This window comes from Xylocopa sonorina, chromosome 18 (assembly GCF_050948175.1).
Source record: "Xylocopa sonorina isolate GNS202 chromosome 18, iyXylSono1_principal, whole genome shotgun sequence".
Lineage (NCBI taxonomy): Eukaryota > Metazoa > Arthropoda > Insecta > Hymenoptera > Apidae > Xylocopa > Xylocopa sonorina.
This window is the reverse complement of record NC_135210.1, coordinates 987,719-1,013,933: the sequence shown is the minus strand read 5'-3', so window position 1 is coordinate 1,013,933 and position 26,215 is coordinate 987,719. Positions and strand designations below refer to the sequence as shown.

The window sequence follows — 26,215 nt, the reverse complement described above, 5'->3', positions numbered from 1 at the left end:
CAATCATATTTTTAGTAATACGAAACTACGAATCTGGTTTATAAATTATAAGTACAATCAACCAATAAAATTGCTTTTACGTATCGTGAAATATTAACAGGCAGCTTAAGCCATTATACGAGGCGAAAAATACTTTATGCTACTAGTGCGTTATGTGGCGTGTTAAAATTAACCAAAACTTATGGGATAAACTATCGACTGGAAATCAAACGTAAGGTTAGTTCTTATACTTTACTTCGACGAAACATCGTGTTTTTCGCTGCTATTTCAGCGGATAAAATACACGTGCAATACACATTAAAATGACAAAATTAATATAAACTAGTTAGGTTAGAATAAGTCGTAATACGAATGGAAATATTTAACGGATTATGGGCAATTTGCACGATAGATACAATTGTAAATTTTAACGCGTTAACTGAACTAGAGAGATAACTCATAGTTTACGTTCTTGGCTAGAAACACTAACTACGAGTTACCTCGTAGTTTGTTTACTCGCGATGTTCGTGCAACTACAATTAAATTCGTAGTATATCAGTGTAAATATAAATAAAGAGCTTCTACGAAGAGAACAAAAAATCAATGCTGGCTTACATATAATCATACTAAATTTATTCAAAATCAGCAAGCATAAACCAATTGCAATTTTTTTTTTTTCTTTTTTTTTTTTTTAAAGCATATTTTCTATTATATTATAATTAGCAGTCGACGTGTCAATATGTTTAATGAATTGTAACGAATTAAATCAATTGATAAAATTCTAAATTGATTTGAAAAAGAAGAAATGAAAGATAGAGATGAATTATGTCGAAAAAATAGCAGTACGCAGCTACAGCAGTAAAAAAGTTTTAGTTAATAAAACATTAATATTCGTATCATATCATTTTATATAAATTAGTAATGCTAGTTGCTAAGATTGTTTTTAAATATGTGCAAGAGTTTGTACTTAAACAGTTATTACTACCATTACAAGGTACCTTTTAAGAACCGTTACCGGATACCAGCAGAATAAAATAAGTTTCTTTGTTACCATAGAATTTGAAGATTGTTGTCTATCTATAGAGCAAAAAAAGATGATAGCCATGCGATAGATGTGAAAAAAAAATGTTTAATAGATCTGCTTCTTTCATTCAGAATGTTATTGTTCACTTACCGAAACGTACTATACAATTTTATGGATTATTTAGGATAAAAATTCAAAGAAGTTCTGCCATAATCATGGTTTTCTATAACTGTAACAAAACTATAAAATAGTCGTAGCAAATAATTTTGGTTAGAACAATTTATATATAGTTATTTGAAGTATTTTTTAAGGAACAAATGAATCATAACATTTTCTGAAATAATATAAATCATAATTTTGTTGCTGTGTGCAAGAGTGTATAGTGCATTACCGGATTATGCAGGAAAAGATATTTAACCAAAATATTTTGATCAAATACCGGTGCCTTTGGTTAAAAATACCCTGAATCCTGATACCCTGAATCTTTTTAATGGTAATAGTAGCCACGATCAAATGCTGGTTTTAGAATATGGATCATGTTTCGCTTACAATTTCTCACTTTTCTGATGAGAATGTATATTCTAGTTCTTCATTTCATAATTAAATGACAATTCTGTCTCTAATAATTTCAAATATACGTAATTCAAAATTGAACACACGGTCATACGCAGTATGTTACAAACAGTCTATAACTAAAATAATGCTTTATAAAAACAATACACATTTATGCCAGTTAATAGCAAAGAAACATTTTTTAATATCAATAAAATAGATCTTCTGAATTTTATACATGAAAGAACAAATGTATATTCTTTACAGAAATACATTTGTGCTTTCATTGCTTCTATCTTACCATCCCATCAATTATTGGATTTACTTTAATATATATTATAAATGTGCATATTGTATTATGTATAATGCCGTGACGAGAGAATCAGCGTAAACCATTGCCGAAAAACAATCGAAGAGAATATTAATATTAATGCGATCGATTAGAAGATGGTACGCCAAATAATGGTTGGTCATAACGACACAATAAAGTCGTGTGCGAACATTAAAATTTAAAAAGAGATAGCTGCTTCTGTAATCGTGTTCGTGAAAAACCTGGAACACACTTTTTGGTTACTTTATATGTACTAGATACGTTGCTATGCACGTATCGATTGCAAGCCTACTTTCATCAAAGTGGACACAAGTATGCACGAGTTTTATCGACAATCCTCGAAAACTGTTGGACAACATGGCAACCAGTGTTTGGATAAGTGGCCTCATCATAGTCGCGGATAAACATGGGATAGTAGCGAGAAGAAAAAAAGAGAAAACATGATCAAAATGGATGTTCGAATCAAACGTGAAGTCGACGGGATAACGGATAGGCGACTCGGGGATTCGTTCGACGCATTTTTATAGCTTTAAAAAGAAACCGATAGAGAAAGAGTGTGAGTAGAGGAAAATGAAAGAAGTGAAGAAGGCAAGAAGATCAAACGCGAAAAAAAAAAAAATGTATCCAATTATCGTAAATGATTGAAAGAAAATGATAGATACGTTGATAATTCAGTTGTAGCTAATTGTAATTTGATAACGAGCACAAACGGTAGTGATTTTGTTGTATTACGTAATGCGAAACGACGAAAGCAGAACGACGGAAGGCATACTCTCAAGATGGTGTTTGCGGCGAAACACGACGCTCGTAATACCGGAACGAAGAAAGTTTAGACGCGTGAACGGATTACAGTTTCCGTTGCATCCTCAGCAAATAATTGGTTGGATCATGATCTTGATCATCGCGATAAACACGTTCGCAGTACTAATGCCGCTCGTCGAATCGAGTTTGCGAACGGTATACTCTATCGTAATCGCAGCGATCTTCTTTATACATATTTGCTCGTATTTAGTTGTAGTTTTACTGGATCCAGCGGATCCCCAGGTCAGATCTCAGCCACTGAATAAAATTGTACCAGAGTTCGACCGGAGCAAACATTCACACGTGATCGAGAATGGTAGATGTCATCTTTGCAACATAACTACCCAAAGTAAAAGAACGAAGCATTGTTCGATTTGCAACAAGTGCGTCGTCCGTTTCGATCATCACTGCAAATGGCTCAACAACTGCATCGGGGCTAGAAATTATTTTGCCTTTCTTATTTGTCTGATCTCCGCGATCTCGGCAAGCCTGTTCGTTGCTGGTCTTTCTACAACGGAATTATCGCTATACCTATTACCTGATCGAATTTCGAATCTAACAATAGATAACGCGACTGACCATATCGTTCGCTTTATCGCTCCTGTCTCGGATACTATTACTCTAATCGCAATCTCGGTAACCGGAATTCTTTCCGCGATCACTGCGATACTTTTACTCCATTTATGTTGTTTTCATGGTTACATCGCCTGCCTCGGAGTAACCACTTACGAATACGTACGAAACAAGAGGGAAAAGAACTCTGTCGCTACCGCGATTGATGCAGCTGCTGTTACTACTACCACCGCCACTATCACCACTCTCACTACTGGGATTGTTACAACTACTGATAATAATCCAACTGGAATAGCCTCCAACTCAAGAGTGCGAAAGAACTTGCAACTTTGTCTTTCAATATATAAGAGACACGATTCGCATTTGACAAGAGAAATTCCGACTGATACGTTAACAATAACTAGCGAACAAGCTACCTTTGTATCGCCTCAGCGTTGGAACGTTACCGTTGGCTTATCGACGCGGTCGCAGCTCTTTTGTTGCTTCGCTGCGATAAATTCATTAGCTATGCATTGTTGCACAACGAATAGAAGGTTGAATAGATCGAAGAAACGTATCGGTAGCGACCAAATGACTGATCCAACAAACTCTCGTGAAACTGCTGAAAGAATAAGAAAATTTCTTCGGATATATTTAAGCAAGGGAAACTGTAGAACGAAGTGGAGGAAGAGAAGGAAAAGTGGACAGGAATCGTTCCGTGTAAACGGTGTGCAACTATCAGAATCAAAAGAAATCAATTTGTCTGCGACAGATTTAAATCAACCGACGATCAAGACAGATTTACTTATCGAGGATACTGAAGTTTCGCGACGGGCAAGTTAGCATAAACGCGTTTTACTCCCCAATTAACTTTTAAAGTCTGCTCCAACTACGTTTGGATAAACAGAACTTATACCCGCCTGATCAAGCTTACTTGACTGTATTAGAAATCTAAGATGCTACGACCTTGTTTTCGGATGTTTTCATTAAATTTGGTCTCTATTCGAAAGTGACAAGTATCATCCACACACATAGTTCTGATATCTTCAGTCCTAAATAGCTATACCCATTCAAAACAGAACTCTAATAATTGCTGTATTGCGGTGTGACGTTTGAAATTGTCACGTTTGCTTCATTGAAAGAAAATGTTCACGTCATTAATGCACAGCAAATTTCGTATTCACATTTTTCTCTCCAAAACAGACAAATAATTAAAGCAAAATTACACGTTGAGCAGTTTATGAGGCTCTTTCCCTTAAATTAAAATCAGAGTTTTTGAAATCTATTATACCTTGGCTCTAGCACCCTTGTTCTCTTCTCTGTATTTTACTTACTACAATTAACTTATTCCATCTTGATCGAAAATTTATGTTTCACATTTTAAGTCAACCAACTGTCCTGTTGATTAATATAATTCTCGTGTTACACTTAAAATGTTGTAGGCCGTGTCCTGCCCCGTACTCATAAAATGATTGTATTTACTTTTCGTTTTTGTTCGCTCAAATATTAATTGGAAATAATAGAAAAAGAAAACTGAAATGTTACATGCTTACATGCGAGTAACTAGACATGATTGCGTATTTTTTTTTAGATGTCATCGGTCCCAGCAAAATCGTCCGAGCAGCTCATAGGGCCCACTGTAGAGAAGGGAAACGTATGGGAAAGCGTATTTGGTTCTCCACGGTACATAGTTGCGCCGATGGTCGACGCGAGCGAATTAGCCTGGAGGCTGTTGAGTCGTCGTCATGGTGCACAACTTTGTTACACGCCGATGCTTCACTCTTCAGTTTTCTGCAGAGATCCGAAATATCGACGCGAAGCTCTTACCAGTACCGCTGAAGATCGGCCATTAATCGTCCAGGTACAGATCTTCTGGATTCTAATGTCTCATGTGACATTGACACAGGCATAGGTCGGCGGTTATTTAATAAAACATTATTTCTGATTGATCAGCCTCCTTTCCATTAGGCTATAGCTAGCATGTACAAATGCACAAGACCTTAGAATCCTGTATGCACTTTGTTAGGTATACATATTCTACTTTGGTCTATCGTTACATCTATATCTGTGAAGCTGAATCGATGCAATTTAATTATAGCTTAGTCTGAAGTATTAACTTCAATTTAACACTGAGTTTTGAACATTTAAAATCGATATTTTTAGTAAAGTTAGTAGTTAGGTTGAAATTCCTTTTCTATTCATTTCAACGAATTTACTTAATTGTTGATTATAGTTTTGCGGTAATGATCCTAGTACGTTATTGGAGGCGGCACTTTTGGCAGAGCCGTATTGTGATGCGGTGGATATAAATATTGGTTGTCCTCAAGCGATCGCGAAACGTGGTCGTTACGGTGCTTACCTGCAAGATGACTGGGACTTACTTGGACAAATCGGTTAGTAATATCTTTTCGCGCGTCTCAGATACCCATGTTTCAAATTATTATCGAGTATATATTGCAGTTAGTACCTTAAGCAAAGGCCTTCGTGTACCAGTAACCTGCAAGCTTCGTGTATTCGCGGAGATTAATAAAACTGTGGAGTACGCTCGAATGCTCGAGAGTGCGGGAGCGAAATTACTTACTGTACACGGTCGAACCCGTGAACAGAAGGGCCCGTTGACGGGTGTTGCATCTTGGGATCACATCAAGGCCATCAGGTATACAGTTTAACAAAGCTTTTACCCTTTTAGTGGATATCCATGCCACCTGCCTGTCTATTAATTTCCAACTTGTTACGATTCCAAATGTTCAGACAGGCCGTCACCATTCCAGTATTTGCAAATGGCAATATACAGTGTCTGCAAGATGTTGAAAAATGTATAGAGGAAACTGGTGTTCATGGTGTAATGTCAGCAGAAGGCAACCTTTATAATCCATATATATTCGAGGCTCGTTATCCACCTAGTTGGGAGCCAGCGCTAGAATATTTAGATTTGGTAGAACGTTACCCTGCTCCAGCCTCTTATATTCGAGGTCATCTCTTCAAATTGTTTCAACACACGTACGTATCGGCAAAACTTCCTTAGATTCATTTTGTATCCTTACATCATTGTGCGACTTACATTATTGTACTGTATTAATCTAAATTACAAATTGACTTATGCACTTAGCGTTCTTTTAATTAGAGAGTAGACTTTGTTTAGCAGAAAATAAAGAAGAGAGAGAAATTTTGGCAACAAACTCTACCATGGAATCTTTTAAAAGAGTCGTATATGCTTTGAGAGATCGATATCTGCCTTACCACGAAGGACGTTTAACGTGGAAGGAAGAACTATCGGGTTCGTATATTCTGTTGTCCTAACTGATAAATCCAGCGATCTCGTTTCTCTATCCCCTATTTTATTACACATACGTTTTATTACGTAAAGACAGACATTTTTTTCTGCCGTGTCTTTAGAAAAATCAATCGGTTGCTCTATATTTTAGATTATAACTTAAAATTACCACCGTGGTTATGTCAACCATATATACGTCATCCCCCAGAAATACATGTACAAAGAGTAGAAATGGAGAAGATAGAAACGGTTAGTTTATTGAACAAATCTGCTTTCCTTTCTCACATTAGCGTAAATATGTTTATTTTGTTCTATGAATAAATTATTTCAAAATTGTATACTTTTTCACGGTAGCAGAATGATACGCTGAAAAGAAAGTTTAGAGATGAAGAAGGAAATGAAATATCACGAAAACGCTTCAAAAAGCTCAAACAAGTGGCACGTCGTCCCAACAGATCAACTGTTCTTGTGAAAAGAGGATCCGATCTGTGTTGCGATTGTCCGAATCCAGTGGTTTGTAAAACTTTATTCATAAACGTTGCTTCCATCCGTGTTCGACTCGAGCGTATTAATTTTGTTAATTACATTTTCTTGTAGAGTCTCAAGTGTGTTCATAAATTATGCCGACAATGTTGTAGAAACAAATGTTTCACAGAAAATCTGGATTGTATTGGACATAGAAATTTAACTAAAACTAGGAGACAAATGGCGATGGAATTTGCTGCAAAGCGAAAATCTGTCCAAGATCCGATATGACGTTGTACGATATTCTAAAATATAAAATTGAAAAAAAATGAACGTTGAAAGAAACACTTGCGTGGGCGCGCGCGCACGCGTGTGTGTGTATGTGTGTGTGTGTGTATATATATATATATATATATATATATATATATATACAGCTAGATATGAGCTTTTAACAAAATAAGCTTTTTATGCAATAATATTTCTTAAATGATACATTAATTCATATAATTATCGGTGATAAACGTCACGTTAAACATCTCACCTTTCAATATTTTTCTTTCCATCGAATGGTTTATAATACGATTAAATGGTGATAAAGAAATGCACAAATCATTTGTAAATAATTGTCTTATAATCATTTACGTATATAACGATTGTAGCTAATATTTGCTACTATTCACAAATTATGCTACAGAATAATTTATCAAGTTCTACGAACTCATCTTTGTATTCAATATACGATTTAAGTGATTCTGGACATCATATTCAATAATCTCGTAGTATCGTGAATCCAATTCCAAGTTGGTTTTAATACTAAACGGATGAAGATGTCGATGCAATTACTCTTGTTACAATTGCATAAATATCACTCCCCTTTTCTTTTTCTTCGTAAGGTATTGTACTTTTCTGCTTATTATCATTATACCAGTGCTTTTTATTCAGAAGCATAAGAACCATGAGAGCGGGTAGATGAATCAGTGAAAAATGAAAGAGTTTACGTGAACTTTTACTATCTGAATTTTTATGAAACTTCCAAGCTGAAAAGGAGAAGGAGAAAACATTTTTCGTGCAATCTATAAACTATTTTATAAAATAAAGTAAATTTGTTCACAAAACAAACATACCAAGGTAGAGAAAGTACGCATTAAGCGGCGTTGACGTGAGAGCAAACCACCAATTTGTTACATTGAAAGCAGGTGCCAAGTAACAGAGACACATTAATGCAGCAGTATAACGTAATGCAGTTTTTCGACAAAGTTTTGGATTTGTGACTGCCATCATTCTGTAACCAGCACGCGAGTAATCCGGCCTCAAATTCCACGATAGAGCATTAAAATGTGGGAACTGCCATGTGTATAACAAACCAGACATTATCCATGCACCTGGAGACATTATATCACCAACGCACGAAGCCCAACCCATTAATGGTGGTATGGCACCAACTAAATAAAAACCAATACGTAAGTGAAGTTGCTATTATGAAAGCTACTTGTATAGAGTGCTAACAAAAATGTAATGATAAACTTGCCTACAGATCCCACCCAAGTATTTAAAATACTAATACGTTTCATAGGAGTGTAAATAAGAGTGTATAGAATTAAATTAGTAAATCCTAAAATGGCTGTTAATCCATTAACTTGACTATATAATAGTAATAATCCACTGAAGCCTGACACTGTTGCAAAAATTACTGCATGTCCAGGTCTAACAGGAAAATTTTATTATACGTATAAGATATAACGTTGATAACTTTTTCATAAACGGTACTATATATTATACGTACGTTAAATGACCTTTAACTAGTACTCTGTTTTTTGTTCTTGACATTTGTGCATCGAATGGAACTTCGAAAAATTGATTGACAGCATTTGCCGTTGCAGAAACTAATCCAGTACCAATAGAACTTGCGATAAAGGTAGAAACATCGAAAGGTCCAGGGGCCAATAAGTATCCAGCCATAGTTGTTACAACAACCAAAGCTGAAAATAACCATGAAATGCTTACACTTACAGTCGTATTACGTTATATCACATCGCATTAAATCATATTAAATATATAAATATATAATATTTATGTATATTATAAGTAATATTATATGTAAGCATATCGGTTGAACTTACATGTTAATCTTATTTTGGATAACATAAAGCAATGTTTCCGAAGCTTATCGGTATCTAATTTTATATACCGCCATTCTTGTTCGTTGTTCGCATTTATTGCGCTCGGGCACTGGGTAGCCTTTTGTTGATCAGGTGATGTTATTAAATTTGGTGAAATTGCCCGGCTTGGTAAGCTTTTGTTTGAAAGGCATCTACACCTCTGTATACAAGATAACTTCTTTATAGTCAACATAACCTCACTGGCACATTAAGATATATCGTTTTAGAATTCAATGGAAAGTTCAAAGTTTATAATTGTTTGGAATAAAATATCAATACTCGTAGTACACATACTGTTGCGACGGACAGCTTCGATGATAATAGGCATATGTTACGTGAAATTCTAATTGAACACAAAATAAATAACATCATAAAAATACGTGATACAATAATTAGTGTTTCCTTTTCCTCATCCTGAAAGTAATACAACTAATCGATTCTTAATTATAATTTCATTCAACCAGCAACGAGAAGCAATTTAAATACATTAGAATTTCGTTGAATGACTGAACTTACATCACGATATACTTTCACGTTTATAATATTTACTCCACGTTATATAACAAAAGTTTAAACAGGTAGGCATTGCGCTTTAAGCTTTAAATAATTTCACTATATAGACCACCAAATCCTACGTATTTTTTAAAAATTCTTACATTTGGAATCGGAAATTTAAAAATTACGAAAGCATTTGTATAGGGGGTATATAGCCTTCTCATAAGATTCTAGAGGAAACTGATTACAAGATGGTACTTCGCATTCAAAATGTGAAAATCTGTTTCTTACACACAGTGTTTCTAACTACATGCATATAACGTAGAGATATAAATAATGTTTGAGAAATAAGAGGCGCCGAGGCGATGTCCAATAATCCATGGAGAGAATATAATATTATTATGAAAATATTAACTTTGAACTTTATCTCATTTATGAGTTATCAACGGGAAAGACTGACCAATCACAGAACATTAAGCTGGTAAAGTTCGATCGCTGCAAGTGTGTTTTGTGATTGGCTAAAATGAACATTTTCATAAACGGAGAAATTGCAATTGAGTGTCATTGCTCACTGTACATTTTTTTGTTTGTTAAAAGATTATTTTTGATAGAACGGTGAAATACAATTTTGTTGTGACTGTATTTAGTGATGATTAATGTATTTAGTTAAATTAACATATCCGTAAAAATGGATGTTGTTCTCAAGTTAATTAAATTCCAATCTGTCCCTTTCTAATTATTAAACGTGATATAAAATGATGTAAATTTAGCAAACAAACAAGCTTTAGCTTGTTGATTAACGGAATATAAATTCTGAACTTTTAGATAAGTGAGTTGCATATATGAAGAGTAGAGGGAGAAAAGAATGTACGCGTAAACATAAAGCCAGAGGACGGAAGATGAAGAAGATTTTTGGAGTACTTTGGCACGTTTAAGGAATACAATAACGAGCAGAAGGAGCTTGGTGTGTTAGAGAATATTTCCAATCTCTCCATAATATTAATCAAGAGTGAATCTTCTATTCTTCGACGCTGAAGGACAATAGTGGAAAAGAGAAGAAACCGAAGAGGAATGGGGTTAAGGTTATACCAGTGTATGTTTCATTGAATCGAACTCGAAATAAATTCGGCTCTAATAAATAAGAGGGTGAACTGTATAGAAATTGAACGGACGGAAAAAAGGTAGCGGAGAGTGAAAAGTGAGAGGAGAAAATCGTACGTGGGAAGAAATTGGAGAGATCGGTATGCCGGGGACTCGTAATCAGAATGTGATGTTCGCGCGAGTCGGTTCCGCCTTGTTTTACGGTTTATCTTCATTTCTGATCACAGTTATAAATAAAATGGTGTTAACATCGTTCGAATTCCCGTCGTTTCAAATACTTGGCGTAGGGCAAATGTTGGCTACGATTATGTTGCTTTTCGCTGCAAAGAAGTTGCGGTACGTCGAGTTCCCTAACCTAGAGACGACGACGTGCGTAAAGATATGGCCGTTACCGATAATTTACATAGGTAACATGATCTTCGGACTAGGCGGTACCAAGCAGTTGAGCCTTCCGATGTTCACCGCCCTTAGACGATTTAGTATCCTTATGACGATGATCGCCGAATACTATATCCTCGGAACGAAGGCGCGCGTCTCCGTTCAGTTGAGCGTTTACACGATGATTCTTGGGGCTATGGTGGCGGCATTAAACGATCTTGCTTTTAATTTCGAGGGCTACCTTTTTATCCTGCTAAACGATTTCTTTACGGCCGCCAATGGTGTCTACATGAAGAAGAAGTTGGACTCGAAGGAACTAGGAAAATATGGACTGATGTACTATAACTCGTTGTTTATGATCCTCCCAGCGATTGGAATCGCTTACTGGACGGGAGACGCGCGTCCTATTCTAGAATTTCCTCATTGGAATAATGTTTTATTTCTTGTACAGTTTGGGCTTTCGTGCGTAATGGGCTTTGTATTGTCATATAGCATGATCCTTTGTACGCTTTATAACTCTGCGTTGACCACTACCATAATCGGATGTTTGAAAAATATATGCGTTACATATCTCGGAATGATCATTGGCGGTGACTACATCTTCACGTGGTTAAACTTCATAGGATTGAATTTAAGCGTTGTTGGTAGTTTGATTTACACTTGGGTGACGTTTCGAAGAAAGGAATCGTCAGAGATAAACTATTCTCCACTTTCCATCGACCAAACAATTAGAATACAAGCTGTATGATCAATATACAGTGCAACTGTGTCGCACTGTGTGTCTCTTTCTTTTCTTCCTTTTTTTCTTTTCCCCTAGTACCCTCTCACTCTCACTCTCACTCTCACTCTCACTTTCGTTTTCACTTTTGCTCACTCTCACTCTCTCTTCCTCTCTACTTAGCCATAAATCTATCTACTTATTTACTTTGTTAGTCGTTTCTTCGCATGTCTTCTCTTGCACAGACAGACAGAGAGAGAGAGAGAGAGAGAGAGAGAGAGAGAGAGAGAGAGAGAGAAAACAATCACGCTCTCGGAAAGCGGGAAGAAAAATTAAAGCGGATCGTGTATTGAGAAAGGGAGTGTGCGACAAAAGATGATATAGAGTTATAATTAAAGTATAACGTACCAAAGCGGACAACACTTTACTTATGGCAAATGCAATAAAACGTAAACGCGTTAATGTCTGGTAGCAGCAGTATCGGCAGTGTGAATAATTAATGAATTGGTTGTAAATACATAGTTCGAAGGTGTAACGTTGCCAGTAACGCATGTGTACATACATAAGTGTTTTAGCGAAATAAATTTTATTTGTGGAAAAAAGAAGCGATCATTCGTTATTGTCCTCGTCTTAGTTTCAGGCTGGCCGGCTCGAAGCTTTTCCAACGATGCAGCCTCGTCATCGTCAGCATTCGCGATGGATTACATGAAACATCGTGTATCTCTGTCATCGGTCCAACGCGCGACTTTGGCAGCCGGTGCAGCCGCAATATCTTTCATGAATCCTTTTCGTGGTGATATGATCGCATGTTTGGCAGAAACAACCGGTACCGACGCCCTGTCTTACTGCCATCGGCAGATGCTCGAAACCTCCGAGGGACGTCGCATCTTAGCTGAAAAGCCTCGCATATCCTCTTCAACGGTCGATTTGTCCGCTTTAAAACGCTTACCCGAAGGAACTCTTGGCAGAGTTTATCGTGAATTCTTGGACGTGAACGTAAGCTTTTACGATTTCGTTTTACGCGCGTCGTTTCGTTGATACGCTTATTTGCACAGTCTTATTAAAAAATATTATCATTTCTTTCCCTGTTATCTATCATTACTGTCTCCGTATTCATTCCAACAACTATAAAGAATATATTCATATTTTATGAATGAAACGAAATGAATTCGGAACAAAGATATTCCTCTGTTGCAGAATGTATCTCCCGATTCTAGACCTCCGGTCAGATTTATCGAAGATACCGAAATGGCGTACGTAATGCAACGATATCGAGAAACGCACGATATATTTCATGCTCTACTTTTAATGCCGACCACAATGCTTGGAGAAGTATCCGTCAAATGGATAGAAGCATTGCAATTACGTTTGCCGATGTGTTTGAGCGGAGCAATTTTTGGAGCATACCGGTTGCGCCGAAGGTAAATTACACGTATGGTAAAACGGTCACTGTAATCTAGAACTACTTTCTCACGAATAGTGGCAGTCGATTCGCGTAAATTCGCATTCACTGTAATTCGCTCCCTGAATTTCGCTATCGCGCAAACCAATAAAGGGACGACACTGGAATGTAATCGTCTCTCTTTTTCAACAACTTTAAAGACAATTAATTAGGTATAATAAGATCGCATTGTTCCCCTTTTTGTCAGGAGAAATAAAATATAATACTAGTTGGATGTTTTTAAAAATCGTTGAAACGACAGAGAATTATACATCGTGATTGCGCTCACGTTCAGAATACGTCGTTCACACGCACTTTTGGTAGATCAACTATTATTTGATTGGACTATTATTTGACGTTTCAGACAAAGAAAATTATATCTCGAGCATCATCTTTCATGGGCTATTAATACAGGAATTCGGGCAAAATTTCTCTTGGGATTCTACTTCGAGGAACGTTGGGATCAGCAACTTGCTGATTTTCACCGAGAAATAAACGTCGTCCCGTTGGTGCCTCTGAAAACTGTTAGTAGCAACTATTAGTAACGTTTATATCTTTTACAATAGTTGCGTTACACCTATTAAATAACAATGCTCGCACTTGTTACATACTGTATAACAATCTTTATTTACCTTAACATTGAAAATATGAAGAATATAATTTTTAGTGAAATACATATGATTTGTATTACAAATTTCGATCAAGTAATGATAACAGTAAATTTTTGAATATTTACGTTTGTGTAAAAATGTAAGTGCAATATCGACGCGATACGGTAAGTGCCTATTAGCTTGCATACAATTATGCAAGCCAACGAGAAATGTACAAGCTTATCATAGAACGTTCGCAAAATGTTGCTAAATCGATTGATGATTATTTTCTGAGATTGCGTATCGCGTGACTTACGAAACATATCTTGTAAAATTGATTGTCCTTTTTTGGTTTATAATAACGCGCACGAAACCTATTGGTAGCTATCGTTTTGATACCAGACATATTAGGTGTTTGACGATTATGCGTTATTTGTTTCGCAATATTGGTTCAATACCCTGATGCGATATTTAAGTACGCGAATTTGTATGTATATACGTGTATAAAGTACTTTAGGTTACAAACAAGATTCGATGTTGTATCGTATTACGAAATTTATTCCTTTCGTGAGACAACTAAAAATGTACATTTCTGTAAGCGATCTTGTCTTGGCCTTCAATTTCGTATGAAAATTTCTTTTGGTGTCTATATTTGGTAAGGATTAAAAATCGGCCTGTGGTGAAATAGAGAAAACCTGTGATGAAATAGTGAATGGTGTATTTACGTTATTTCTTGTATCCCTCTATTTACGTAGGATCGTTTGTTTAATTACACTCATTTTATTTCTCGAGCGCTTTTTCAATCGTCGAATCTTATCTATTTTATTCTTAATATTATACTCAGTATCGTATTTGATACATGAGATGAGCAGTATTATAATTTTATCGAGTGTTTAAAAAAGTTTAAAATATTAAATAGCTATTGGAATCGACGTAACCGCGAGGTTTAATTTGTTCGAATATTAAAATATTCGTAAATTGTGATGTTAAATCGATGATTGTTTTATATATTACGTCTGATCATCCATAGTTGATGGAAAGATAAGAATATGATTTTTTATCAAAAGAACCTTGCGACTCTTAATTACTCTCTAAATATACAGCTTGTTTAAGAGGTAATTCTTGAAGTGAATTTCAAGTAACTGTTTCTCTTACGAAAATGTTCACTTTGACTTTGTTAAAGAATAACAGAAATATAATATACTCAAAGCTAAGTATTTCTAAGAAAAGTAGCTTTGAAAACTTGTCAGGTACGCTCAAGTACAGTATGGCAACAACCTATATCGTGTGCGAGTATAACGAGTGAGCAGTTAGAAGTGCGATTTTAAATCACGGATACGCTTGACAATGGATTCCAGCCATTGGTGTATTTTAGCCTACCCGAATAATATTCAAAGTCGTTATTCCCAAAAACGAAAGATCGAACTTGATCGTAATCTTGTGTCATATTTTGGCCTTTAGAATTCCCCCTTAAAATTTATCTCAGAAACGACCGTACATTTTGTATACTGTCTCCTTGTGTGTAAACCTAATTGAGCATTACAAGTTAATGGCCAGAGCATCCTGAAACAATTCAACTAACTTTTTCGGATGGAAATCTATTGAAAGCAAACAATAGTATTATTCTAAAATGGATTCAATTTGACGAGAGACTGAAAAAAAAAAACGGACGAGTCAGCGTGAAAACGTAAAGTTTATACGTAGAATGCTTTCTGGCTGATTGTAATCGATTTGGTCCGTGTTATCCGATCACGAGTATGTTAAACGTTTAATCAAGGGCTAGTCTCTCGAGGTACAAGTAAATTTCCTCAAAGCTAGGCCTGTCTTCGTTTTGTTTACTCCAGCACTTGTTCATTACACGATAGAGATCGTTCGGGCAGCGATCGGGTTGTGAAAGAATTTGTGGCTGACTTTTTCCGCTTCGATACCAACGATCATAATTTTCTAATACCTGTGCCACTGTTAAATCCGCGTACGGTAGCTCTTTACAGTTTAGAAAAATTTCCCAAACTGTTATAGCAAATGACCAAACATCAGCTTTGCAACTGCGTTTACCCTGAAAAGAGGAAAACCAATTCTCTGTAGAAAAATACATATAAACGAAATGCAATGAAAGACAGCGAGAGGGAGGAGGGGGGGGGGGGGGTTGGGGGTAGGTTGCAAAGAAAGAGGAAGAGAGATTACAAACTATATGCAAGCAAGAATATATGTATATATGTTTCGTTACTAATAAAACTGCTTCCCAAGCCATCCAACGAAGTGGAATTTTAGCGTTATGTCCATCAATGAAATAGTGATGGTCATATTTGTCACAGTATATGGCATGATCCGACACTTTTATCGTTAGATTGTTACCGACGATACAGTTTCTAAAACGTCACGCAACAATACATGATCAGCATTGGATTAATTTATTTGCTTGTACGTGGTGTTGAGTTATTTCAGAACATTTCTTACCTGGCCGCTAAATCGCAGTGTGCAATGTTCATGGATTCCAGATACTTCATGCCAGATACAATTTGAGTGACGAAATTTAAACAGCTGCCATAATTGCTATGAATACAGATATGAATTGAAACGATAGACAAGTCATAGGATGCAGATAATTAAGAGCAAGACTAGATAGAACTGAGCAAAGCAGAGTAAAGCACAGACTAGAACAGCTTTAATCCATTGCCACAATTTCCTCTTTACCTAATGTCTTCTTCGATATCGGAATTTCTGTGACTTTCAAAAAAACTGGGTAGATCTCCAAATTGGCTGTACTCGAAAACAGCGCCAAATGGTTCCTCATCCACCAAAGCCATCATTTTTACTATGTTCGGGTTTCGAAGCATCGCCAAAACGTGCATATCTTTTGTAAAATCTAATCTGTATAAACATCAGCGAGTTGAAATTTTAATTCTTTATAGGAGTGCAAAGAATTATTTGTATTTGTTTCAGATTTAACATATACCTTAACGAATCTACAACGCCTCGCCAAAGAGATCTAACGATTACAGTTTGTTGATTTTGAAGTATTCCCATCTCTGGACTTGTGATTCCTTTCGCTTCGCATAAATGAACCTGTTCGATTTTGTTTTATAAATTCTTTTTTTCTGATTTGATTTGCTGATACATTTATTTTAATAGTACTATACATAATGCTTTTATTTTGCGCATCATTTCTCGAAAGCGTTTTAAGATATTACAATTAACACGAATAAAATAAAGCAAGCATTGAATTCTGACGAATTGTTCATGAAAGCATTGAAGTAGGTACTTTCGAAAGTATATATGCACTGTATATTATTACCAAGCCGAAATTTCCTTCTCCGAACTTATCCAAAATCCTTAATCTGTGTCTAGAAATTCGTTGAACGTCATACGATTCAATGGTGCGAGGTAAACGTACACTTTTCTCGCGAATGTGAAGAGGCGTAAATGGACTTAAAGTTGACAGCAGCTCTCTTTTCTTAATCTAAAACCAAATTGCCGATTAAACGTTATTATTTCTCTCTCTTTGTTTCTCTCTCACTCTCTTATTCTTTAATTTGTATTTCAATTAAGTGTTAATGTCGAATATGTTTCTTATCCATCATCTTACCGTTAAAATGTCCGTTGTCGCATAATATCCCTCGTGAACTGTTTGGTTTACCTTTCCTGATTGGAAATGAAACGCTTTTCTGGACGAATATGTCGTCGTAGTTGGAAGTGTAAAATCTGCAACGTAATTAAATGTAAAATTTGTGTTGCATTTTGTGAAATCTGAAACAAAGTCATGGTACAACATGATATAATGGAATATAGCGTTAATAAAAGAATCTGTTTGGAAACGTTATGATTTACCTGATTCAGTACGCGATTCGATTGCACAAGCAGATGTGTTCGATTCGTTAAGCTCCAGATTTTCTTCGGAGAACAGATTGTACGTTCTCTCGTACAGAGTGGAGCGACGAGGATCGGTTTGGGAATCCGTATTGGATCGAACGGTCAAGTTATCAGATGTGACAATTGTAATAGGCTTGCGAATTAACGATAAACCGGTAACGATTGAATTGGATAGTTTAACATCTTTCGCGAGCGGAGTGATCGCGATAGCTGAAGCGGAGGAGTCGCATAGAAGAGCCGTGTGCTTTTGCAATAAAGCAATCTTGTTACGACCTCTTTTCTTCATCAAAAAAGCCGTACATGTTAAGAGGAGGACGAAAATTGTTAATGCACCACTGACAAGGCCAATATAGGTTTGTGAAGTACCAACAGGGAAGGCATCTGGCGTCGAGGCATCTTCTTGGATTTTGTATAGTTCCGTTTCGTTAAAATCTAGAATAGAGTCCAGAGAGTTGCTCGTCTTTTCAGCCGATCTGCTTTGATTTCGATCCATTGGAAACGACTGATCAACCGTCGTATATAAATCGCTCGATCGATTTCTATTAGCTATAACAACAACAACAACGGAAAATGGAACATTATCTATTCGTACGTATTTCTCTATACTTTTTTTTATTATATTTCACTTTTGGTAAAATATAACACATTCTTACTGGAGTAAAAGGTAATTTCGCTAAGAAGCAGCCATTTCGCAGCAAGATTGAATTCCAGTTTTACGAATCGTCCGATTCTAGATTGTAAAGAGATCGACATCAAAACAGTGCTTGCGTTAGCAGTCAAGCTGGTATCAATCGATGATTCCAATATTTCTGCTTCCGATTCATAATTTTCACCATCAATGGAGAACGAAACTCGTAACGTAGAAAATATCTGGAAAAATTATTAGTGATTCTTATGTATATGTTGTATTATATAAAATGATTAACCGCCGTTGAAAATAAAAAGAAATATAATTTATTTCTTTTTATTTTTTTTTAAATTTCAATCGTGCTTTCCTTATACAGGATGCTCGGTAACTGGTGGTACAACCGAAAAGGGGGTGATTATAAATGAAAAAATAAGTCGGAAATATAGAATAACAATTTTTCATTTGAGGCTTTGATTTCGAAATAATCGACTTTGAATTTTCGTCGGGTACGAGTGCACTTGATCACGTCTCGTTAGAACGGATCTCACTGTAAATCGTTGTCTCGATGGGACACGTAAATTATGAATATATAATGAAATAGAATGTTTGTAACAAAGTTTACACACAAGAATTTATCACAAGAATTGCTAAAAATATTGGCCATCCTGCCGAAGACGATGTAATTCTGTTCTTCTAATTAAATTTCTATGAACGCCTTCTAAAGTATTCGCTTGTTTTAATGCATGAAAGGCTACAGTAATCTTTTCTTTTAATAACTCGTAAAAATCAAGCGGAGTTAAACTCGGGAGACGGTGGCGGCCTAGCTATTGTTCCAGCACGACCAATCCAACCTTGGTAATGTTGGCTTAAACAATCTCTCATAGCTAGGAAACCATTTCCATGGTATTGGAAGCGTTTATCAATATAACTTCAATCGAGACGGTGATCTACAGTGACATGCGCTATATCGAGACATGATCAAGTAAACCCGTACCCGACGAAAATTTAATGTCGATTTTCTCGAAAACAAAGCCTCAAATGAAAAATTGTCATTCTATATTTTCGACTTTTTTTTATCTAGAATCACCCCTTTTTCGGTTGCACCACCAGTTACCGAACAACCTATATATAATTAATTTCTTTTTATCTCGTTCATTTCATTCAACAGTTCATTTTGCCTCGCATTGCGATCTACATTCAAATGAATACGAATAGATTTTAAAATGTGTATACATGTAATGAAAGCGAACCTCGATTTCCAGTTGCGGTATACGAGCAACGTGTACGGAACAGTTCTTAAATTCCCGTAACTCCTGAAAGTGAAAGATGATCTGAACAATTGAATCCTCTGACCAGCCGATCCAATTTGTCCCATGGTCGTTCGCCGAAGATGAAAGAATTTCAGAAAGCTCGCCTAACACTCCGTCCGTTAGTTGACCGAGTCCGTTGACGAGACGAGATTCGATCTCGATGCCATCGTACGATAAATCTTGGACGTTCCACCCTCCAGGTCCGCGGCTTGATCCTCTAGGCGCGCTGTAGCTCGTGACATATTCTGCAGATAAAGCATACGCGTAACGTTATAATGGACCGGACTTTAGGTAAACATACTTTTAAAAAATGTAATAAAACTTTATCGTTTACTATGATTCAATATAATTAACTTTCGAGTCTCAATTAATAAGATATTTGTTTATCCTTTCCTTCACGCAATGTTTTTAAATCTATGCTTACGTATGTTGAATTCCCGGTTGAACAGAATTTTATTCACGAGATACGTGAATAAGTCTTTTTAGTCTAGCGTGAACTGTTGAGTTCTGAATTCTGAATATGCAAGTTGCTCTGGTTTTCCGGGCTTGGTATTTAAGGAATTTCGTAAGTTGCGCGAAAAGGATTCATAGGTTGGAGGGAGTAACGAACGGTCAAGGATGAGACATAGGTTCGAAGTGGCATAAGGGATGAGTAATATTTAGGGTATATGACTGTTTGAGATGAATCGATATTTACAAAGGATAAAGAAGATATAGCTATAGCTCATGAAATAGTGAGTTGGCATTCAATAACCGCACATCTTGGCTGGTTTTCTAAATTGGCATCGGATGATGAACTCTTTGAAAAGAAAGTTTCATAAACATACATGAATCGGAAAGCATTTGCAACTCGTCGTGCAAAATATCTTAAGTTGGAACATCTCTCTACTTTGACGTGGACGTTCATTTCACTCTTGCACTGTAACTCAAATTAACTCCACTTGTAGATTTTCAGAAATACTGTTCACGTCAACGTGGAATGGGCATGAAAATATTTCAAACATTTTATCATATTTTGCTAATTCTGAGAGGCGCATTTATAAGTTTTTTTTATTTCATTGGCATATTTCGCGAAATTCTTTGGTTGGCTTTTTGAAAAAATTATTCTATAAACACCGGAAAATGTTGAGCATTATTATTTCTAAGTTATCACTTAATTAACGATAATATCTTATTAAAAGCTTCGATGAAGTTACAAGCATCAATTATTAAATTATCTTGCCCTTGCAAGTCCTTACTTAACTGATTAATTTCTTCTGTTATATGCACTAAAACAATTTCCTTCCGTGAATAGATAAACAAATGTTCTAATAGAAATATAAAATCTGATGGATGCACTTAATCTAATATATACGTACATATACTTACGTTCCCATATGCATCCATAAATTTCGACCCGCATACAAACTGTTCGGGGATGTTGGCTATAAGGTACGAATCGCACTCTGTTCGCAACAAACGGCAAATCTAGCTTTTGCTTTTCTACCAAGTAGGTGTTACTATTCCCACGCAGTACCTGAAACGAATGCCTTTGCTACATAATCACGAATATTGTTTCTTCGAATGTGTCTCGCCTTGTTTTCGAGAACATACTATCATTTTCTTTCATTAACCGAGAAGACTTTTTAATAATAATAATAGTATGCTTTTGATCTTTGGCGTCGTAAATGCATTGCTTACACTTGCAAAAGGTTATATAGACGTTGTAAACTGATAATTGTGTAAAAGAAAAGAACAAAAAAAATATATATTATATAAGAAATATGAAATTATGTACCTGTTACTAGATGTAGATGCTAGATATAAAAACAATATAAACACAAGTCCAAGAAACTTGTAATAGTATAACTATTTCAATATACTACTGAAATATGTGTTCGCAGAAAAGTTGTTATTTGAATATAAGGAAAGCCAAGACCAAGAGAACTCTTCCTCTCCTTTATTGTAGTAAATTAATAAAAACTATTGCTAACATATATTATAATGTAAACTTACAAAAAATAAAAGTGAAGCTTATATATTTGTTTAATATATAAATACAAAATAAATGGAATTAAGTTCTACTAACTATAATGAAGTAGGTATGTATATGGTTACTATGTACACGTATATGTTACCATAAAAGACCGAGATTAGAGACTGTCAATATCCTCCTGTAAATGTCGACGCATACCAAATATGTCGGTGAAAAATCGAATATTTGGTTATACTCGGGATCGTCGTACTTCCAGGGTCTGAATCCAATGGACTACAGCGTATGGTTAATTTTAGAGGCCAGAGCTTGTGCTAAGCCCCACAAAAGTTTATGAGACTGCGTATCTTAGAAACCAAATGAGTATGTTGTTGCTAAACGTACCTATTATTGTTATTTTTTGTTGTTTTTTTAAATTTTAGTTGTTTAATACATTTATGATAAGAAACTTTTGTAACGTTTTCCTTGGGTCATCCTGTATACTAAAAGAACTGAACAAAAACTAAATGCAATTGTAATATAAACTCTTATCATATAATTTAATTGTTATAATTCATGTGCAATCTTATTACTGGTATTATTTTCTTGTCTCATTTAGAATGTACTGTTCACTTTAGCTTAAACAGTTTATTTATATGTGCTGTTACTCGAGGTTTCTCCTACTTTGACATATATCACATATTAAAAAGTTGCATTTTTGTTCAAACGTAATAAAAAAATTGTTTATCTAACATTCACCATTGGTGCACGTTACGACATTCATCGGAGAATATCGATATTTGTCAGATATCTGTCTTTTACGGTAATATAAATATGCAAATCTCGAGATACAAACTTAAGTTGAAGTTGAAAGTTTATCTAAACTTTTTTGCGACCGTCACTATAGACCGAATAGAAATTATACGCATACTAGGTGTGTTAAAAAAAGAAAAAAAAATAACGGGAATTCTGTAATTTCGCGGGTTGTATTAGTCGGTATTGTGCGATTTTTTCAGTGCTGTCTCAGTAAACATGTCTGAAAAGTATCTGTATATTATTAGCTACATCGGATGTTTAATCTATTATCAGTTACCAAACAGATTACGTGTATCTTGGTACGATCGGTGATTATTTATTTCTTTAAAAAAATGGATCGGAGAATTTGCATTAAATTTGACTACAAGAATGGAATGAAGTGCATCGATGTTTTAGAAATGTTAAATATTGCGTTTGGTTATTCTACCATGAGTAAAACAAGAGTTTACGAGTTGTGGTAAACACGTTTCCAAGAAGGCTATGAAACCGATGAAGATGACAAGAGCCTTGGACGCCCCAACGCGTGAACAACTGATGAAAACGTAGAAAAGGTAAAAGAAATAATTACGAACGATGTCGGCTTTTTTTGGGTATGAAACATGTGACAGGGCAATTTGTCTTAAAATTGTTGAATTTCGAACAAAAACAGCGGCGAATAGAAGTTGCTCAGGAGCCGCTAAACGAAGTCAACGATCCAACTACCGAAACGTAACAGGTGATGAAACATGGATTTACGGAAATGACGTTGAAACTAAGGCTCGATCATCCTAGTGGAGGCATACTGGATCGCCAAGACCGAAAAAGTTGGACTAGCGTGGTCGGATGTGAAAGTTGTGCTGACTATGTTCTTCGATTTTAACAGCATAGCACCCATACGTTCTTGCCACAAAGTTAAACGATCGATAAGAACTACTATCTACAAATACAACGCCGTTTGCATGAAGCAATCCAAAAATAAACAAAAACGTCCAGATTTAGGGCCAAACAAATCATGACTTTACACATGCTTACACTTCACTGCTTGTTCGTGAATTTTTTGCCGAAAACAACACTGTAATGATACTCCAGCCTCCATATTCGCCCGATATGGCTCCGTGTGGCTCTTTTCTGTTCCTAAAAATAATGAGGACCTTAAAGGGCAGTCATTTTGCAAGCATAGATGAGATTAAAAGCGTATCACTTAAAGAGCTAAACGCTATCTCAAGTATTGAGTTCCAAAAGTGTATCGGGGGATGGAAAAAGTGTTGACATAAATGTATAATACCTAATGGGAACTATTTTGAAAAGGATGACATTAATATAGAGGGATAAATACAATTATTTCCAAAAAACGAAAATTCCCGTTATTTTTTTAACACATCTTGTATGTAAAAGATCGAATACTGAATGCGAAAATTGTTCCCAAGTTTTTAGCTTGTGTCAATCGGGATTGCTATGTTACGTTCATTGGCGATCACAATTCGAAGCAATAGAAACAACTTGCAGTCGATTCATCTTAGACACGAACTTTGTCACCCCTCAAATTTTTATATTGATGCCACTTTGTATCACGCCAATACTCGAGAAAGAAGGCCTCTGCATATTCTTGTCCTTGACCGTTGCCAAACCGTCCTTGAGTTTCGGTCCACGCTATCAAATGGTTCTTTGTCAGATCAATTTCCAGATATTCTCGTATCGCGCTACTAATTTGCGCTTTCGGACACCAAGCGCCACCGTTCTTCTCTTGTCGTATTCTGTGAACACGCTCGAAAAGAACACGATCGTTGATAAGTAGGTTGTCGTCAATTAGGTACACGTTCTCGTCTTCTTTGCTTTTTTGCATTTTCCTGTTCCTCTTTTTTCTCTTAAGACTGTTTTCCGACTTAACTGTTAACAAATTTTTTTTTAATCTTAACGTTTTTACATTATTTTAGACGAGATGTGGAATAGAGTTAACGCCACCAACAATAAAGCTAGTACCAAAGTACTAAGTATTTACATCATCTTTTATAACTAGCAATCCAATTCCATGAAGCGAACTTTTTATATTAAATTTAAACCAGCTACAGTCTTGAGGTCATTTTTGACCTAACTGTGTTCTTGCTTTTTAAAAACATTTCCCAGTTTCAGGACAAAAATTAAACAAACCTCCAGAACCATAACAAGATTAAAATCAACACATATTGAACTTGTTCCTATTGTTACACGTGAGCATAGATATACTTATTGTAATTTTCTGCCGTGGAATTCGAATAATAATGCCGTGGGTATTCGAATAATCAAAAGATAATTCATGTTCAACTCACCTCGCGTTTTGAGGTCCTACCGATTTCGTCTCGTAACTAGAAGAAGCAGTGATCGCGTCATCCGGTATTTTTCCCTCCTCCATGCCAAGCGGAAGAATACATTGACCTGGAATTAGTTCGCATTTCCTTTGAATTCCATATTGGAAACCAAACTTTATAATTCAACATTATTATTAAAAATGCTTCCTCTTACCGAAACCGTTTTCGGCCGAACCTTCGCCGCTTGCAGTTGAGGCGAGAAACACTCCTATGGAGACAACCGTTAACGTACATCGCATTTCGATATCCGATTCTTGTACTGTCCACGTTTCTTTTAAAGTTCATGATAGACCGAATTCCTTTCTAACATTTTTCGAATCCTGAAATTATAACTATATTGTTTGACCAACCAATTTTATCAACATGTTTCCGTCATGTCTCTTATTTCACTTGGATGACAAGTTGCGTGTGATACGTTGTTAAATAATGGAAATAAACAAGACTTTCGCCTTTTTTTGTATATTATCTACGTAAATTTTTTTTAACTAGTAATGAGTAAAATTTATGAGCTTCTTTAAGTGTGGTGTTTGACTAATAACACTAAAGAAAAAAAAGAATGGAGAAACAAGACATAACAGAAAATAAGAAAAGAATAATATAGGGCCCTTATGCGAGACTCGTATTCAAGCGTAAGAAAAATTGAAAGCATGGATACTGATAAATTTCAAATATTATTATTACCTTCTATTATTTCATCTCGTGCATAGGTGAAAATTCTGATATAAAAGAAGAATCGTTTAAAGTATTTCCATAATTAGGAACCAATAATGTCCCACGTTTGGACGGTTTGGAATTAACATTTAGTAATTTTTTATACGTTAATTATTTTCACTGATAGATAAAATGAAGACAAAGAGGGTTAGGAAATGCGCGTGAAACCCTGGATGGGTATGCGTGCAACAAGTAAAGCACGATCAATACAAGCGTGCTATAGAAAGAAAAAGCGTGACCGTTCTTGAACTATCTCCGCCTGATTTGTACTTCCGTTCACTCTTAAAAAGGACAAACTACGTAAAATTAACAAATATATTTCCTTGTCTACTTCATGGTTATTTGTAATAACACATTCTTCTTTAGCAAGTACTTTTTTCTTTTGCATGACATACACGTGTCGCTATGACTGACGCCTAAATAATTGACCGTTCCATCTCTCTTCTTTTAATATGTTTATGCAATGGTACTAAAGGTAATAAGCGGCAAAATTGTAATGGAAGGTGATATTTAAGTTCAATCGTGCCCTTGTATCTAACAAAGAATGTAGATTCAAAAAAATGAATTTACTCTATTGCTTAACAAAATACCTACTCATATTATATCTAGTCTAGTCTTTTCTATTCGATTGTTTTTAATGCACACGATTAAAAATTCTTACCTTTTAAACTCGATGTCTACCACTTGTTCTGTAAACGATAAAAACAGAACGTTTTGGGAAGCAGGACACTTCCAACATATTGCT

General features: G+C 35.6%; 6 protein-coding genes and 1 pseudogene across 12 annotated transcripts in view; 5 read left to right on the top strand and 2 right to left on the bottom strand.

Moving 5' to 3' along the window:
• The window catches only part of LOC143431430 (uncharacterized), a 90,494-nt gene extending 89,200 nt beyond the window's left edge, over nucleotides 1-1,294 (top strand). Inside the window, exon 4 of the mRNA XM_076908152.1 lies at nucleotides 1,278-1,294. Within this exon, the coding sequence (XP_076764267.1) occupies nucleotides 1,278-1,279 (2 nt within the window). The 3' untranslated portion in view covers nucleotides 1,280-1,294. The remainder of the gene's footprint in view (nucleotides 1-1,277) is intronic.
• On the top strand, nucleotides 23-7,323 carry Dus1 (Dihydrouridine synthase 1). Of its 4 annotated transcripts, none has more exons than XM_076908147.1 (9): nucleotides 25-211; nucleotides 4,831-5,100; nucleotides 5,473-5,632; nucleotides 5,700-5,895; nucleotides 5,991-6,239; nucleotides 6,371-6,516; nucleotides 6,665-6,762; nucleotides 6,868-7,026; nucleotides 7,111-7,323. In XM_076908147.1, exons 2-9 carry the CDS (start codon nucleotides 4,831-4,833, stop codon nucleotides 7,267-7,269), a joined length of 1,437 nt encoding a protein of 478 aa, XP_076764262.1. In that variant the 5' UTR covers nucleotides 25-211; the 3' UTR covers nucleotides 7,270-7,323. The 4 variants fall into 4 exon arrangements, with proteins under 4 accessions (XP_076764265.1, XP_076764262.1, XP_076764261.1 ...); XM_076908146.1 differs by having other exon boundaries at nucleotides 25-216; XM_076908148.1 differs by having other exon boundaries at nucleotides 26-216; nucleotides 6,871-7,026.
• Nucleotides 2,474-4,177, top strand: LOC143431637 (palmitoyltransferase ZDHHC11). The gene is made up of 2 exons (XM_076908539.1): nucleotides 2,474-4,077; nucleotides 4,119-4,177. The coding sequence occupies exons 1-2, from the start codon at nucleotides 2,622-2,624 to the stop codon at nucleotides 4,175-4,177; spliced, it is 1,515 nt and encodes a 504-aa protein (XP_076764654.1). The 5' UTR covers nucleotides 2,474-2,621.
• Nucleotides 4,461-13,944, top strand: LOC143431435 (ubiquinone biosynthesis protein COQ4 homolog, mitochondrial). Of its 2 annotated transcripts, XM_076908161.1 has the most exons (5): nucleotides 4,461-4,467; nucleotides 10,868-11,140; nucleotides 12,464-12,825; nucleotides 13,027-13,250; nucleotides 13,635-13,944. In XM_076908161.1, the coding sequence occupies exons 2-5, from the start codon at nucleotides 10,876-10,878 to the stop codon at nucleotides 13,810-13,812; spliced, it is 1,029 nt and encodes a 342-aa protein (XP_076764276.1). In that variant the 5' UTR covers nucleotides 4,461-4,467; nucleotides 10,868-10,875; the 3' UTR covers nucleotides 13,813-13,944. The 2 variants fall into 2 exon arrangements, with proteins under 2 accessions (XP_076764276.1, XP_076764275.1); XM_076908160.1 differs by lacking the exon at nucleotides 4,461-4,467 and having other exon boundaries at nucleotides 10,832-11,140.
• Nucleotides 7,588-9,771, bottom strand: Cox10 (Cytochrome c oxidase assembly factor 10). 3 transcript variants are annotated; one of them, XM_076908156.1, is made up of 7 exons: nucleotides 9,654-9,771; nucleotides 9,432-9,480; nucleotides 9,099-9,337; nucleotides 8,762-8,957; nucleotides 8,507-8,682; nucleotides 8,103-8,420; nucleotides 7,588-8,015 (listed from the first exon to the last, which is right to left on the bottom strand). In XM_076908156.1, the coding sequence occupies exons 3-7, from the start codon at nucleotides 9,328-9,330 to the stop codon at nucleotides 7,792-7,794; spliced, it is 1,146 nt and encodes a 381-aa protein (XP_076764271.1). In that variant the 5' UTR covers nucleotides 9,331-9,337; nucleotides 9,432-9,480; nucleotides 9,654-9,771; the 3' UTR covers nucleotides 7,588-7,791. The 3 variants fall into 3 exon arrangements, with proteins under 3 accessions (XP_076764271.1, XP_076764269.1, XP_076764270.1); XM_076908154.1 differs by having other exon boundaries at nucleotides 9,099-9,297; nucleotides 9,432-9,551; nucleotides 9,654-9,767; XM_076908155.1 differs by lacking the exon at nucleotides 9,654-9,771 and having other exon boundaries at nucleotides 9,432-9,555.
• A 1,367-nt stretch (nucleotides 13,945-15,311) lies between the features above and the next one.
• LOC143431423 (discoidin domain-containing receptor tyrosine kinase B) lies at nucleotides 15,312-26,215 on the bottom strand. Its single transcript, XM_076908129.1, has 15 exons — nucleotides 26,132-26,215; nucleotides 24,914-25,079; nucleotides 24,721-24,826; nucleotides 23,943-24,168; nucleotides 21,037-21,184; nucleotides 19,609-19,913; nucleotides 18,384-18,600; nucleotides 17,689-18,276; nucleotides 17,447-17,562; nucleotides 17,156-17,320; nucleotides 16,817-16,926; nucleotides 16,555-16,731; nucleotides 16,318-16,413; nucleotides 16,088-16,229; nucleotides 15,312-15,916 (listed from the first exon to the last, which is right to left on the bottom strand). Exons 2-15 carry the CDS (start codon nucleotides 24,996-24,998, stop codon nucleotides 15,629-15,631), a joined length of 2,769 nt encoding a protein of 922 aa, XP_076764244.1. The 5' UTR covers nucleotides 24,999-25,079; nucleotides 26,132-26,215; the 3' UTR covers nucleotides 15,312-15,628.
• Nucleotides 22,652-23,683, top strand: LOC143431624 (protein GVQW3-like; annotated as a pseudogene).